Below are 12,398 nucleotides of genomic sequence, written 5' to 3' on the forward strand. Positions count from 1 at the left end.
GTCAAGCCAATATCTTAGAGAATCAATTGTGGGTATTTGCTGTTAAATGCTGGCTGAAGATACCATTACTTAATTTCCAAACACTCTCTGTGAAATCACATGATGTTCACCCTTAAACTGAAAACAAGATGATGTTTAGAATAATGAAATTCACCAATAAGAATCATTTTTACCCTAGCCCAGGGTAAAAAAGTCATATGTTTAAGGCCAAACCTTAAACCTTTTGAACAAATGTGGATGAGAACTTCTTAAAGTGCATTTTCCTTACCTGACCAGCGGCTGGGGGTTTCCTGTGACTCTGCACTCCAGGCGAATGGGGCTTCCTTCTGCCACCTCCTGACTCTTCAGCTTCTGGAGGAAACAAGGAGGAGACAGCAGTCCATGTGAGGCTGGAGCTCCAGAGTGTTGGTACCTCGCAGAAGCTGCCACTCCCAACGGGCCTTCCGGCTGAGGCTCCATGCTCATTGCCGGCTGACTGTACTGTGCCTGCTCCTGTTGGCTGGGAGGCACAGAGGGAACAGAGGCAGAACCCTGAGGGACTGGTCGCCGACTCCTCGGGGACAAGTAGCCACTGTCAGGAGAGGAAGAGTCCTCCTCCACCTGTGGCTCCAGGTGAGCAGAGCCTTTGAAGATGGATGACAGCTCCTCGATGAATGTGGCAGCTCGGCTACAGAACTCTGTGGCTGAACCTGCTCGATCGTTAAGCTCCAGGCCTTCATGAAGCAGCCGGGGTTTATCCATCTTATACACTGGCTGGACTGGTTTGTGGCGGACAACCTTCTCAGAAGAGGATGGAGCCTCACTGGACACTTGTACAGGTTTACTGAGGGGTACATTATGGCTGGATGAGGCTTCAACTGCTACACTGTCATCTGTGTAGGGGGATTTGGTCTGATGCTGCAGTTTTGAGCTTGTGGTGAGGTTTTCAGTAGTCTGGGGGGGCAAAAGAAGAGATTGGACATGTTGGAGAGCCTGCTCCTGGGGCGTAGGATTAGAGGGGCCTGGATCTTCAGATTCAACTTGGTCACCAAAGGCCTCTCGGGCCAGGTCCAGGCTATGGTTTATCTCGTCTGCACTTAAGAAGGCAGTAAGATCTGCAAAGTCTCCATCTCCAGAATCCAGCTCTGTCACTGAGTCCAGGTAGAGTTCCCCATCAGAGGACGCTTCAGAAAACATCCCTCCATCGCCCTCCAAAGATCTGCCTCCTGCCGGGTCCTTCAGCAGCAGAGAAATGGGGAGCGGCTGATTCCAACTCCCGTCCTGCATCCTGAAATACACATTCACAACAAGCTAATTACACACATTTACAGTGTAGACACTACAGTTTACACTGTGTACATGAGATAACTATCAGTTGAAAGGAAAATTACAAACAAGAGGAGTCAAGCTTAAAATATAGACTTCACAATACTGGCTCATCTGCTCTCGCAGCCATAGCCGGCAGGATGACTCAGGCTGGTGCTGTCTGGACACAGTTGGTGGGTATTAGCAAAGGCTTTAACTGAGGTCATGGTGAACATGACTGGCATTTCTTTCTCACTGTTTTTCAAACAGGACAATGTATCCCATCACTCTTTACCCTCTTTACCCCACTGTTCTTTGGCGTACTCACCACTAAAGATAACTAACCAACTATTTGGATAAATTCATATTTGTTTCAGTCATTTTTTTAAATGTCAAACATTTGTGGGTTCCAGCATCTTAAATGTCAGGATTTACTGATTTTCTTTGTTATGTATGATCGTAAATGAAGGTTCTTTGGGTTTTGGACTGTTGATGGGTTTTGGACAAAGGGAGCAATTTGAAGATGTCACTCTGGGAAATTCTGATGAGAATTTCCCCCATTAATTGACAATCTATAGTCAGATAAATGTGAAAATGGAAATGATTTCATGAAAATTATTTATGGGAAAGAAAATAATCATTAATTCCAGCTCCACTCACTTCACACATTCTTAATTCCATATCATGGCAAGAAAATTTAGAATATTTTCATTTCTGATGGATCCAATGGTTGCTTTTAATGAGTAGTGAGTTTATCATCTTGTCTATAAAATGGCAAATTGTAACATTCATATCTAGGTGGCTGGCCTTGTTGAAGGTATGTGCTCTACTGAATACCACTCTCGCTTACAATGTTATGAGTGGAGAAAAGCTAATAGCCTCTAAAACACACACTTAATTAATCGATTAATGCAGTGATGTTTTCAGCTTGGATTTAAATACTGATACTCTACGGAGAGTAGGTCTACAGTTGCAGCAGTCAAGTGATGTCATACCCAACAATATACAGAATGTACTGCAGTTAAAATAACTTATTGATGCTGAATGTCAATATGTTGTACCATAAAAGTTTGACATTTTTCCTCATTAAAGCTGTATCATTTTGTTAACAAGAGATGGAGAGTCTTCACACAGATGCCAGGACATTTTAAACCATAATCCAAATATAAATGTGCACATAGTGTTTAGTATGCACTGTACATTTATGTCACAATGCATCCATACATACTAGTTTATAAATCAAACTAGGTCACACGCACTTGTAGTTTAAAACAGTTCTACTACCTCTGTGTTCTGTCACGCTACACCTTGACTCTAGATGTATAGCATGTTGTGAAGCTGTTGGTGTAGATACACGCATGACGCAGTGTGACACTCAGTGCCTCATGGCGTCCTGATGACCAGCTGTTGTTATTTTTAATCTCCTGGGCTATGTTTCACAGCAGCAGCACAAACTAACCCACCCTGAGCTGAGGAAAGAAACTACTGCCTTCAAACACACACAGGTACAAGGGGTCATGCACAAACAGTTGCTGGGTTAAAGCATTCAACAGACGAGATGAAGCCGGACTATGTATCATCTGAGGGAAACAATAACAACGACACAGGGCTGATTAAATATGAATGTGGAAAATGTTAACCATTGAGACTGATTGATAGATTATTAAAAACTGTCAGTGCTGTCAAAGTCTCCTTTAACTCCAGTCCTTTCTAAGATCTGAAAAGCATTTTTAAGTTAACTTTAATATATACTCAATACTTTAACTGAATTTTTTATACTTATTCTAAAAAACTTTAAAATGAAAAGGAACTTAAAAATTCTTAAAAGAACAAGATAAAGAAAATATTATGTATTTATTGTAATGTTTGAATATGACTGATACTGTATGGACCCACTACATTAATAACTCCTGAGCTGATACACTGAATGATTTAAGTCATATTCTTGATAAGAAATCACCAACAAACACCAAAAAAAAGAGAGCAAAACTAACCTTAAAGTGGGCTGTCTGTCCAAACGCTTCCTCCTGGTTTTGTGCTTCCAGGTTTGTCTCGTTTATTAGTCACAATGAGCCAAAAAGAAGCTTCTCTTTCCAGAAGAGCAGCCCTATTGGTCAGACAGTCAGCAGGATCTCTCAGGTTCAGGGTCCAATTGCGTACTGCCTCTGCAGTGGCCTGCTGTCCCATCTGTCCCGGTCTCTAACTGCTCACTGTGTGGGGCTATATTTGGCCCCGGCTCAGGTTTCACAGCCAGAATACTGGCAAGGAGAGAGAGCGTTATGGTAGTCCAGAGGAACAGAAGGTAGCGGTGACATTTTTACAGAACTAGTGTTTTTTAATTAAACATGGAAAACAGTGCATCCATGTATTATCTTACACCACAGTCACTAATAATAAGCAACATAGTTGGGGTTCGTGCAACATTCAGAGGCTGTGAATGTGCATTGGCCACACTTAACCATAGTTTTGGATAAAGATGATATAACAAACAACCTGCTGATTATGTCTTTTACTGTCTGGGTTATGGTTTGTCAGGTGAAGACATCTTTTAATTTGACACAGTGAAGTGACAGCAGCTCCTCAGTGCTGCCAAGGACTCTGGCTGAGTTAACCCAATGACCCCAGACCACCCACTTATCTGCCTCATCTATGGGTAAGTTATTGTAAAAGGGGACTGAGAGCATTTTGCAAAGACTAGTGCTTTGTAGCTTTGTCAAGGTCAAAGGTGCTCACGTGCTGCATGTTAAGATTAAATCAAGCTACAGACACATCATATTTTAAACTCTCTGCTCTAGCCAAAAAAAAACCATCCAGAATGGATCTTGTCTTGTATACCAGAAGATAAATATTTCAGACTAATGACAAAACGGTGGGTCAAAAGGATAACAGATAGTCCAGGACCACGCAGCCTCGCTTGGTCTATTTCGAGGCCACTATCACATTTGTGCTCTCAGAGCTATTCTAGTTCTTCATCAATGTACTGATTACAGTGAAGTGCAAGTGATAAGTTTCCACTGTGGTAACTATCTACTATCCACACACACACACACACACACACACACACACACACACACACACACACACACACACACACACACACAAAGAAGTAATATTCAAAAATTCTACTCACTTGTCACAGTACCGCAATTAATAAGTGATGCTACATCCTTCAAAAATAACTGCATTATTTATGGTGACTTCTAAAGCAAACAGACTTGTATCTGTGATCTACCTAAGAATAGTACTGGAACTTTTCCAACACTTTATACTGTATGTTTCCACCACAACTCTATGCCCCCCATGAGATATTAGGGTTACATGTCGCCTGCTTTCAGTATTTATAGTGATTCTATAGATAAGAAACTCGGCGTTGGCATCTTGACACACAACAGGTAGATTACGCTTGAGAAGAAGGAAAAAAAAAATATTTATATATATATATATATATATATATATTTATATATATATATATATTATATATTCAATGATTTGGTTTACAAGCTGTCATAACTTAACTTATAAACATGCATACCCTTCTTGGCCAGTAAAAACGTATTTATTTATTTCCTGCTGTTTGATCTGTCCGACAGGATCAGTGTGACTTGCTTTGGCCTGGTCATCTCCATGCAATCAAGCTCAACGACTCAGCAGCATGTCTTTCTCTTTCCAAGAAGCGTAAAATGACAAGCCTGTGATGCCTGGAGGACTGTCAGCAGTTTCATTGAGAACTTCTGCTTTTCCCTCTGATGATCGATTAAACTGAATGATAATTGACTCCTTCTGGGGATTTAAATTATTTCTGCAAAACTACACTCCTCCTCTTCTTTTTATTAATGTTTTTGACAATAATGGCATCTAAAGTGTGTTTGAGAGCAGTTTTGGGGTACTTGTATTTTACTTGAGTGTATCCAATTCAAGACACTTTACACTTTTACTTCACGAGAAATATTGTGACTTGTGAATATGCTGCATTGTAATAGATTAAGGGCCCCAGAGACACAGCCTCAGTTATTTTCAGTCATGTTGGACCAGCTCAGGTTGGAGTTGATCATGTATTTATAAGAAGGTCAACGTTGTCAATGTCCCTTCATGGCAAATATGAGGTGTAAAGATAATCTTTAGAGTATAAATTGGCAAAAAATACATGATTTTTGAGGACGTAGAAGGCTCTGAGAGAGGCTGGTGATGTAGCTTTTTGGATATTTTATTATGTTTAGCCTACAAGCTAGCATAAATTAACAGTATCATTGTGATAGCTGAACAACATGAAAAGGAAACATTTAAAACAAACGACTAGTTGGACGTTACACACTTTTAAATAGAACTTTCTAAAGGTTTACTTGAAAAGAAAACTTTTAAAGAGGTCAATGAACACTCACAACAACCAGCCGCTCACCCAGTTACTTACATCTTGACGGTTGAGGGGTTTTGCAATTAACCGTTATGTATGTAAAACCATCGTTGGTTCAGCAAAGAGCCACATTTTGACTGTAAAACGCTCCCAAACAACTACTATTACAACAAGATACACGTTAGAGCTTCACGTTTCAGTATTTCTTTAGAAAACATCATTTCGCTCATCAATAATTCACCCTTCAGTGTCTACTCACTAACCACTTTCTGTGTCTCACGTTAACGAATCGCGTTTTCTCTCGGAGCAATCTTGTCCTATCGCGGCTGCCGTTGCTCCTCAATGATTGGTCGCAGGGGAAATATGGCGCTGTCCGCGTAATTGTGAAAACATCATGAAAAAAACTTCAATCTAGTGTTTCGCAGGCAGGGCAGAGTGTGTTTTACGCTTTTTGGTGTAAAATACGCCGTGCTGCAGTTATAATTTCGCCGCCCGTATTGTCCAGAACGGCCAAAATCAGCTATGGGGTTTTCTCTACATTAGCTACGTCGGCTTGCTAACAAACCTGCTAGCATACAGTTATATCTTGCATTTAAACAGAAGGCTGTCAACCCAAAACGGTAAGGTTGCACTTATTAGCACGGACTGTTCATTTAGCCTTCAAGCACTGCGCTGTTTAGGTCGTGGCTACCGCTACTGTAACCCACCCACATGCCTGTTGCATTTCCCAGATACTACCGGGCCATCTTTAAGTGTCATGATTTGCAAAAAACAGTCCAAAATAGTACATTCACAATGATGTAAAATAAAATATACATCAAGATGTGGATGATTAATTTCATGTCGAGGAGGTAGCAGGTCGTCCAGCTCTAGGCTACTATAAGGAAAAGACAGCGACACAGCAGTACACAAAACAACAAGAGCTCAACTGTCTTTGCTTCTTTAAAACAATCACCAATAACAGGGTTACATAATCATTAAGACATGTACTAACTATCTTGGTAAAGTTTAGCCATCCAAATTAACTTCCTGTCATTTATCTATTCATTATATTTTTCATACTGTTTAGACCACAACATGCCTGCCTTCCGGCAAGTGGGAGAGAAGCAGCTTCCTAACCCTGTCCTGTGTATGGCATGGTCTCCTAAAAGGGATCTGATTGCTCTGGCCAACACAACTGGAGAGGTAGGCTTGAAATCCTTTATTATTCCTGAAACATGTTTTGGTATCATGTATAGCTTTCTAATTGTATGGTTGATGTTTGGCCATAGTTGCTGCTACACCGCCTGGCTAGTTTCCAGCGTGTTTGGAGCTTACCTCCCAGTGAGTGCACTGGGAAAGAGATCACTGCACTTGCCTGGCGACCTGATGGCAAAAGTAAGGAATGACTCCATCTCTCTCTTAGCATCTGTCTTCTTGTTGATGGAAGCTGTTCATACTTTTTATCCTCCTTTTTACTCCCCAGTATTGGCCTTCAGCCTCGGAGACACTAAGCAGGTGGTCCTGTGCGGTGTTGAGAAGGCAGAGATCCTCCACGTGTTTCCAATGCAGCACCCTGTGACCTGCATGCACTGGATGGAGGTGACAGAGGAGAACAGGTATCTGTGAGGCTCACAAATCAAATCAGTGGCACAAAGGATGTCTGACTTTAAAGAATAATGTGGATGTTTGGTTTTTTTAATGTATTTCAGCGCCCTCAGCTCTTTCTACAACTCAGAGGATGAATCCAAACTTTTTCTTCCAAAATTACCAACACTGCCCAAGAGGTAAAATTCATTTTATATCAGGTTATACAATAGCATCTCCTGGGTTGATTGAATAACATTTGCTAAAACTGTTATTTTCCCCAGCTACAGCACAACTTCAAAAATCTTCAGGTGAGGCAGTATTTTAAATGCATAACTAATCAGTCCAATATCAGTTGATTATTGTATGTTCTGCCGGAGTTAACAGCCACGATCCCTCTGTGTTACAGTGAGGAAAAATCGGACGAGATAATGAATCTCCTTGGAGAAGTCAGGTAAATTAAACCTCTTCAGTCTGACACTTTTTAATCAACGCTACATTTTAAGATGGAAAGCTGTAAATGGTAACATCACCCATTTTGTTTCTATTCAGGCTGAATGTACTTGTTCTTGGAGGAGATGCTGGCTTTGTGGAGCTTTATGCCTATGGGATGTACAAGATAGCAACTTTAACAGGGGTAAGTTTCTATCTGTTATTCGTATGATTTGTCGGTTATATCTTCTAAAAGTTAATAAACCATTATATCAGTTGATTAATAAATCAACTGATGTAATTTAATCAACTTAAACTGACTACAGAGTTTTTTTTAAAAAACAGTCTCAATCTAATACTAATGTCTCTATATGCAGAAGCAAATGAGACCATCAGCAAGAATAATGGCTATTTTTTGTTTGTTAGTTTAAACCCCATGTCCCAATATTAAACCTCTGAAGAAAAAAACAGTGTATTTAATGATTATTTTCATGTAATAATACTACAGGTATCAGGAACCTGTCGCAGTCTGAGTTTGTCCAGTGATCTTAAGTCTTTGTCCGTCATCACAGAAGTCAGGTCTGCTGACAACAACCCTGAGATCTGCTACATTCAGGTGAAATGGATGATTTGGCTTCATTTACCAGTTATTTTAAACCTGAATTTTCTTTATTTGCTAATTTATTTGCCCATCTTTATTTTCCAGTTAGACACAGGGTTGTTATCAGACTGTCTGTCTGAGGTAACCAGGATGGCACGCAAGTTCACCCACATCTCCACCCTGCTGCAGTACCTGCACCTCTCGCTCACATGTATGTGTGAAGCCTGGGAGGACATCCTCATGCAGATGGATCTCAGACTCACTAAGTTTGTTCAGGTCAGTAGTCATGTGGTTTTTAATATAAGTTGGCTGAAATGAGAGCGAACTCTAAATTGTTTATTTCTGCCCTTCGCAGGAAAAGAACACAAACACTCAAGTTCAAGATGAATTTCTGGAGCTCTTGTTGTGGGGACAATCAAGGTAAGAAAATCTTTTATTGTTAGTGTTCGCTCATTATCATGTTGCAATGTTTTTAGTGTCCTGTAGATGGAGTCAGAATATCTTGGGTTTGATAATCTATTTTTTTCTCCAATTGGCTCTTTGCTTTTACACAGTCCTGAATTGCAGGCTCTTCTCATGAACCAGCTGACTGTTAAGGTGAGGGTGAGAGGTGGTGTTAATGCTCCTCTTTATGCGCACTTCTGATCAGATTTCCTGACACTGTTAAACTCATCTTGTTTGATTGTTGTCTTTATGATATATTTTCATCACAGGGCTTGAAGAAGCTCGGCCAGTCCATTGAGTCGTCTTACTCCAGTATCCAGAAGCTGGTGATCAGCCACCTGCAGAGGTATTTTCAGCCTTTTACTTCTCATCACTTCTCCTTCACCTGGTACCTGAGATCTCTCAGTTCAAATCTCTCCCTCTCTCTCTCTCTGGCTACAGTGGCTCTGAGGCTCTGTTGTATCACCTGAGCGAGGTGAAAGGCATGTGCCTGTGGAAGCAGAAGTTCGAGCCCCTCGGTCTGGATTCAGCAGCTATAGAAGGTACAGCGCTGGTAACCCTGCATTATTAATAAAACATTAGATATTGAATCATCAGCATCAACATGTGTGTTTTATGTTTTCAGGTGCCATCACAGCAGTGGGTTCATTCTCTCTGAAAGCCAATGAACTTCTGCAGTGAGTGATTATTTTTTTTGATAATTAACTTGTTTTCTATCAGCAATTATGAAGTCTTTTGTATGAATTGTATATATGCTGTGGTTTTCTGTAAATCACTGCTGTTATTTTGTCACTCAGGGTGATTGACAAGAGTATGAAGAACTTTAAGGCCTTTTTTCGCTGGTTGTACGTGGGTAAGAATAAAGATTATAAATTAAAGTGTATGTTTTTTAATGAAAGTATAAAGTTTTAATGATTGCTTTATACTTTTTTTTTCTTTACAGCTATGCTAAGGATGTGTGAGGAGCATGTACCTCCAGAACTCAATAAGGTTCGTTACCAAAATTGCTGTGAGGAATTTGTTTCAAGACAAGTGTTTCCTGAAATGATTTTAAAATATTTACACATTTGGTTAATCCCTTAGATGACTCAGAAGGACATTGCCTTTGTTGCTGACTTCCTGTCTGAGCACTTCAGTGAGGTGAGATCAGTGTAATGACGCTGCAATAATATTAAATACAAATTCATAGCTGTTCACGGACTGTTCTCTCTCACAGAATGAGGAACTTTTTGATCGCAAAGGGAAGTACTTCAACGTAGAACGAGTTGGTCAGGTAAGTGGTTTTGACTTGCATACCGTCAGGTGTTTTTGAATGGAGCTGCTGTCTTAAAACAGTCTGGTGTCTCTTTTATTTTGACATTCACAGTACCTTAAGGATGAGGACGAGGACCTTGTGTCTCCGCCCAACACTAAGGGGAACCAGTGGCTGAAGTTTTTACAGGAGAGCACGCACCTGAAGGGTGAATTATGATCCTGACTTTATAAGTGCAGAAAATGTACTAAATAATAATTACTGTTTTATAACTAACTCTTATTTTTCAAAATTAGGTGAAACGGTTAGATTGGCACTGCCATAACTAACAGATACAATGTCTGACATGTTTATCTAGAGAGCCCTTTGCTGTTCCCCTCATTTCCCCAAAAGTCTTTGCACTTTGTCAAGAGGATGATGGAGAGTGTGATCGAGCAGTGTCTACAGAAACCTGCGGTGAGTTTTGTGTGCTGTCCACCTTCTTCTTCTTTACCTGTATGATCGAAGTGTTAAGCCACAAATGTCAGCAACCCTCACACACAAAGTCTGGCTATGTAGCTTCAGGATAAACCTGAAGAACAGGAACAATATTGCCCATTCTGTGTGTGGATCGAAAGGTTTTCTGATGCATTTTTACAATACTGTTGCCACAATGAACAGACTTTACAAGCTTACATTTCAGATGTTTTGGGGGGAACTTTTTACTTATTAATTTAATTTTTATGCACTGCTTATTTATGGTTTGTCTCTGTGCATGCAGGAAGTGATTGGAAAGTCTGTAAAACAGGCCGTCTTCTTGCCCCTGTACACCGTGCAAGAGAGGTATGATCTTGTGTCTCAGTAAGTAATCTATATATTTTCAAATATTCCTAAATTATTGTGATTAAAGTTGTATTTATTTGATCATGTCCTTTGTCTTTCCAGCTCTGAAAACACTCCACGACTTTTTGAACTTCCATCTTTGTATGTAAAACACAAACATCATAATGGTTTGCACTGAGAGTGATGGTAGTTTGTATTAATGATATTTGTTTTTTGTGCTACAGGTGGAATGACAAGAAAGCCAAAATGCACTATGTTTTGTTCTGCATGCCAGAGGTTTCACCCAGCAAACTCTACCTATTACGCAAAGGAACAGATCCAAACAGGTTTGTATGACGGTTTGTGTATGTGTGAGTTTCTTGGTGTGTTTAAGCTGTATTTGTAACCATAATTGTTTTTTTCACAAAGACACATCCCCAACAGCGTCATGTCCATTGACCTCAGCCACCATCTTGACAACACAGACGATGATAATGCTACAGCCCAGTAAGTGCCTCTCATGTCATTCCAAGAAATTCATTTTGTTGAATGAACATAAATGCAAGTGAAGGTATTTCCACCATTACCATTAGCATACTTTTCTTTTCTAGGCCTAATTATGTATACAGCTGCCTGGATGCTCGTTTCTATGACGATGAAATGCTAACTGTGGTCTTGCAAGGATCGGAAGAAGAGAACAGAAAGCGCGTCCTGGCTCAGCTTCCTCTAGCTTCAGCCCTGAGCTGTGAGACTGAATTCAATTGGCAGACTAACCTGAGGTGTGTGTGTATATCTGTATTATTAGATACACCTTACTTTCATTATAATGATGTTCAATTGTATAAACCAGGCTGATGGACAAAAAAAACTAAATGTGATTTATTCAATTTGATTTGTCGTGCAGGTTGGACCAGCAGAGTGATGCCATCCCCTGCCAAGAACTAGTGTTGGGGAATCAGTGGCGGGAACTGGAAAGCATGAAGGCCCAGTTTGTTGCTGTCAATGGAATCCGCAAAGTGGCCTGTGTGGTATGTTAAATTTATACCTAAGACCTCCCACTAGAGTGAATGTATGGGGAGTTTTAATTTTAGTGCAGTATTTCTATGTTTGCTCCAGGGATCAATAAGATCCATTTTTGGCCTTCTTACATTCCTCTGCCAGCGGGGGCATGCCAGTGACTGACTGTAATAGACCGTTTTCTAACATTAACCGTTTCTCTCCTGGCAGCTAAGTGCCAATCTGAGGCACATTCGCGTTTTTGAGATGGATGTGGAGGATGAAGATGATGAGGGAGCAGACTCGCAGAACGCCAGTGCTGACCAGGATGGGCTCGACGCCTCTATGACAAGCCAGGGGCCGGGGGAGGAGAGTGTGGAGGCTGAAGATGAAGGTGGAGAGCAGAAGGGGGCAGTGTTCCAAAAAACTGAGGAGCATTTGGAGTCGGAGGAAGCCCTTGAACTCTCTTAAGACTCAGACACAGATACAAGTGACATAAAAAAACACATGTTGCTCCACCTATAGGCTTGTTGCAAAGCATTCTTTAAACACATTTGGAAACATGTATAACATTTGTATATGAAAATAAACATATTTGTGCTCACATTTGTTTGGGTTGTTTTCTTATTGTTGTGGAGATTTGGTAATTTGTTTTGTCATCATGCCTTTCA

At 40.5% G+C, this 12,398-nt stretch overlaps 2 protein-coding genes across 8 annotated transcripts in view; one reads left to right on the top strand and one right to left on the bottom strand.

Annotated features, from left to right (window-relative positions):
* Window positions 1-5,984, bottom strand: part of palld (palladin, cytoskeletal associated protein) — a 60,205-nt gene extending 54,221 nt beyond the window's left edge. For 3 of the 5 annotated variants that reach the window (XM_037114484.1, XM_037114485.1, XM_037114481.1), the window contains exons 1-3: window positions 5,693-5,892; window positions 3,279-3,542; window positions 269-1,267 (exon numbers count right to left, since the gene is read on the bottom strand). In XM_037114484.1, coding sequence (XP_036970379.1) covers window positions 269-1,266 — 998 coding nt within the window. In that variant the 5' untranslated portion in view covers window position 1,267; window positions 3,279-3,542; window positions 5,693-5,892. The other 2 variants (XM_037114483.1, XM_037114482.1) reach the window with 2 other exon arrangements.
* anapc4 (anaphase promoting complex subunit 4) lies at window positions 5,980-12,333 on the top strand. Of its 3 annotated transcripts, none has more exons than XM_037114489.1 (28): window positions 5,980-6,255; window positions 6,705-6,820; window positions 6,907-7,012; window positions 7,101-7,233; window positions 7,327-7,401; window positions 7,492-7,512; window positions 7,611-7,655; window positions 7,754-7,838; window positions 8,142-8,249; window positions 8,340-8,510; window positions 8,590-8,654; window positions 8,789-8,831; window positions 8,948-9,024; window positions 9,120-9,220; window positions 9,304-9,355; window positions 9,476-9,531; window positions 9,622-9,668; window positions 9,762-9,818; window positions 9,895-9,951; window positions 10,045-10,138; window positions 10,289-10,386; window positions 10,691-10,770; window positions 10,855-10,893; window positions 10,977-11,078; window positions 11,161-11,238; window positions 11,343-11,510; window positions 11,636-11,759; window positions 11,959-12,333. In XM_037114489.1, exons 2-28 carry the CDS (start codon window positions 6,713-6,715, stop codon window positions 12,196-12,198), a joined length of 2,430 nt encoding a protein of 809 aa, XP_036970384.1. In that variant the 5' UTR covers window positions 5,980-6,255; window positions 6,705-6,712; the 3' UTR covers window positions 12,199-12,333. The 3 variants fall into 3 exon arrangements, with proteins under 3 accessions (XP_036970384.1, XP_036970383.1, XP_036970385.1); XM_037114488.1 differs by having other exon boundaries at window positions 5,981-6,255; window positions 7,486-7,512; XM_037114490.1 differs by having other exon boundaries at window positions 5,981-6,255; window positions 7,486-7,512; window positions 10,691-10,752; window positions 11,959-12,198.
* The last annotated feature ends 65 nt before the right edge of the window (window positions 12,334-12,398 follow it).

The sequence above is a fragment of the Acanthopagrus latus genome, chromosome 11 (genome assembly GCF_904848185.1).
Source record: "Acanthopagrus latus isolate v.2019 chromosome 11, fAcaLat1.1, whole genome shotgun sequence".
NCBI classification, from domain to species: Eukaryota; Metazoa; Chordata; class Actinopteri; order Spariformes; family Sparidae; genus Acanthopagrus; species Acanthopagrus latus.

Coding starts and splice junctions, on each gene's coding strand:
- anapc4 (XM_037114488.1), top strand. CDS start 6,713: ATGCCTGCCTTCCGGCAAGTGGGAGAGAAGCAGCTTCCTAACCCTGTC. Junction 8,832..8,947: donor TGAACCAGCTGACTGTTAAG/GTGAGGGTGAGA, acceptor TTTTCATCACAG/GGCTTGAAGAAGCTCGGCCA. Junction 10,387..10,690: donor AGTGTCTACAGAAACCTGCG/GTGAGTTTTGTG, acceptor CTGTGCATGCAG/GAAGTGATTGGAAAGTCTGT.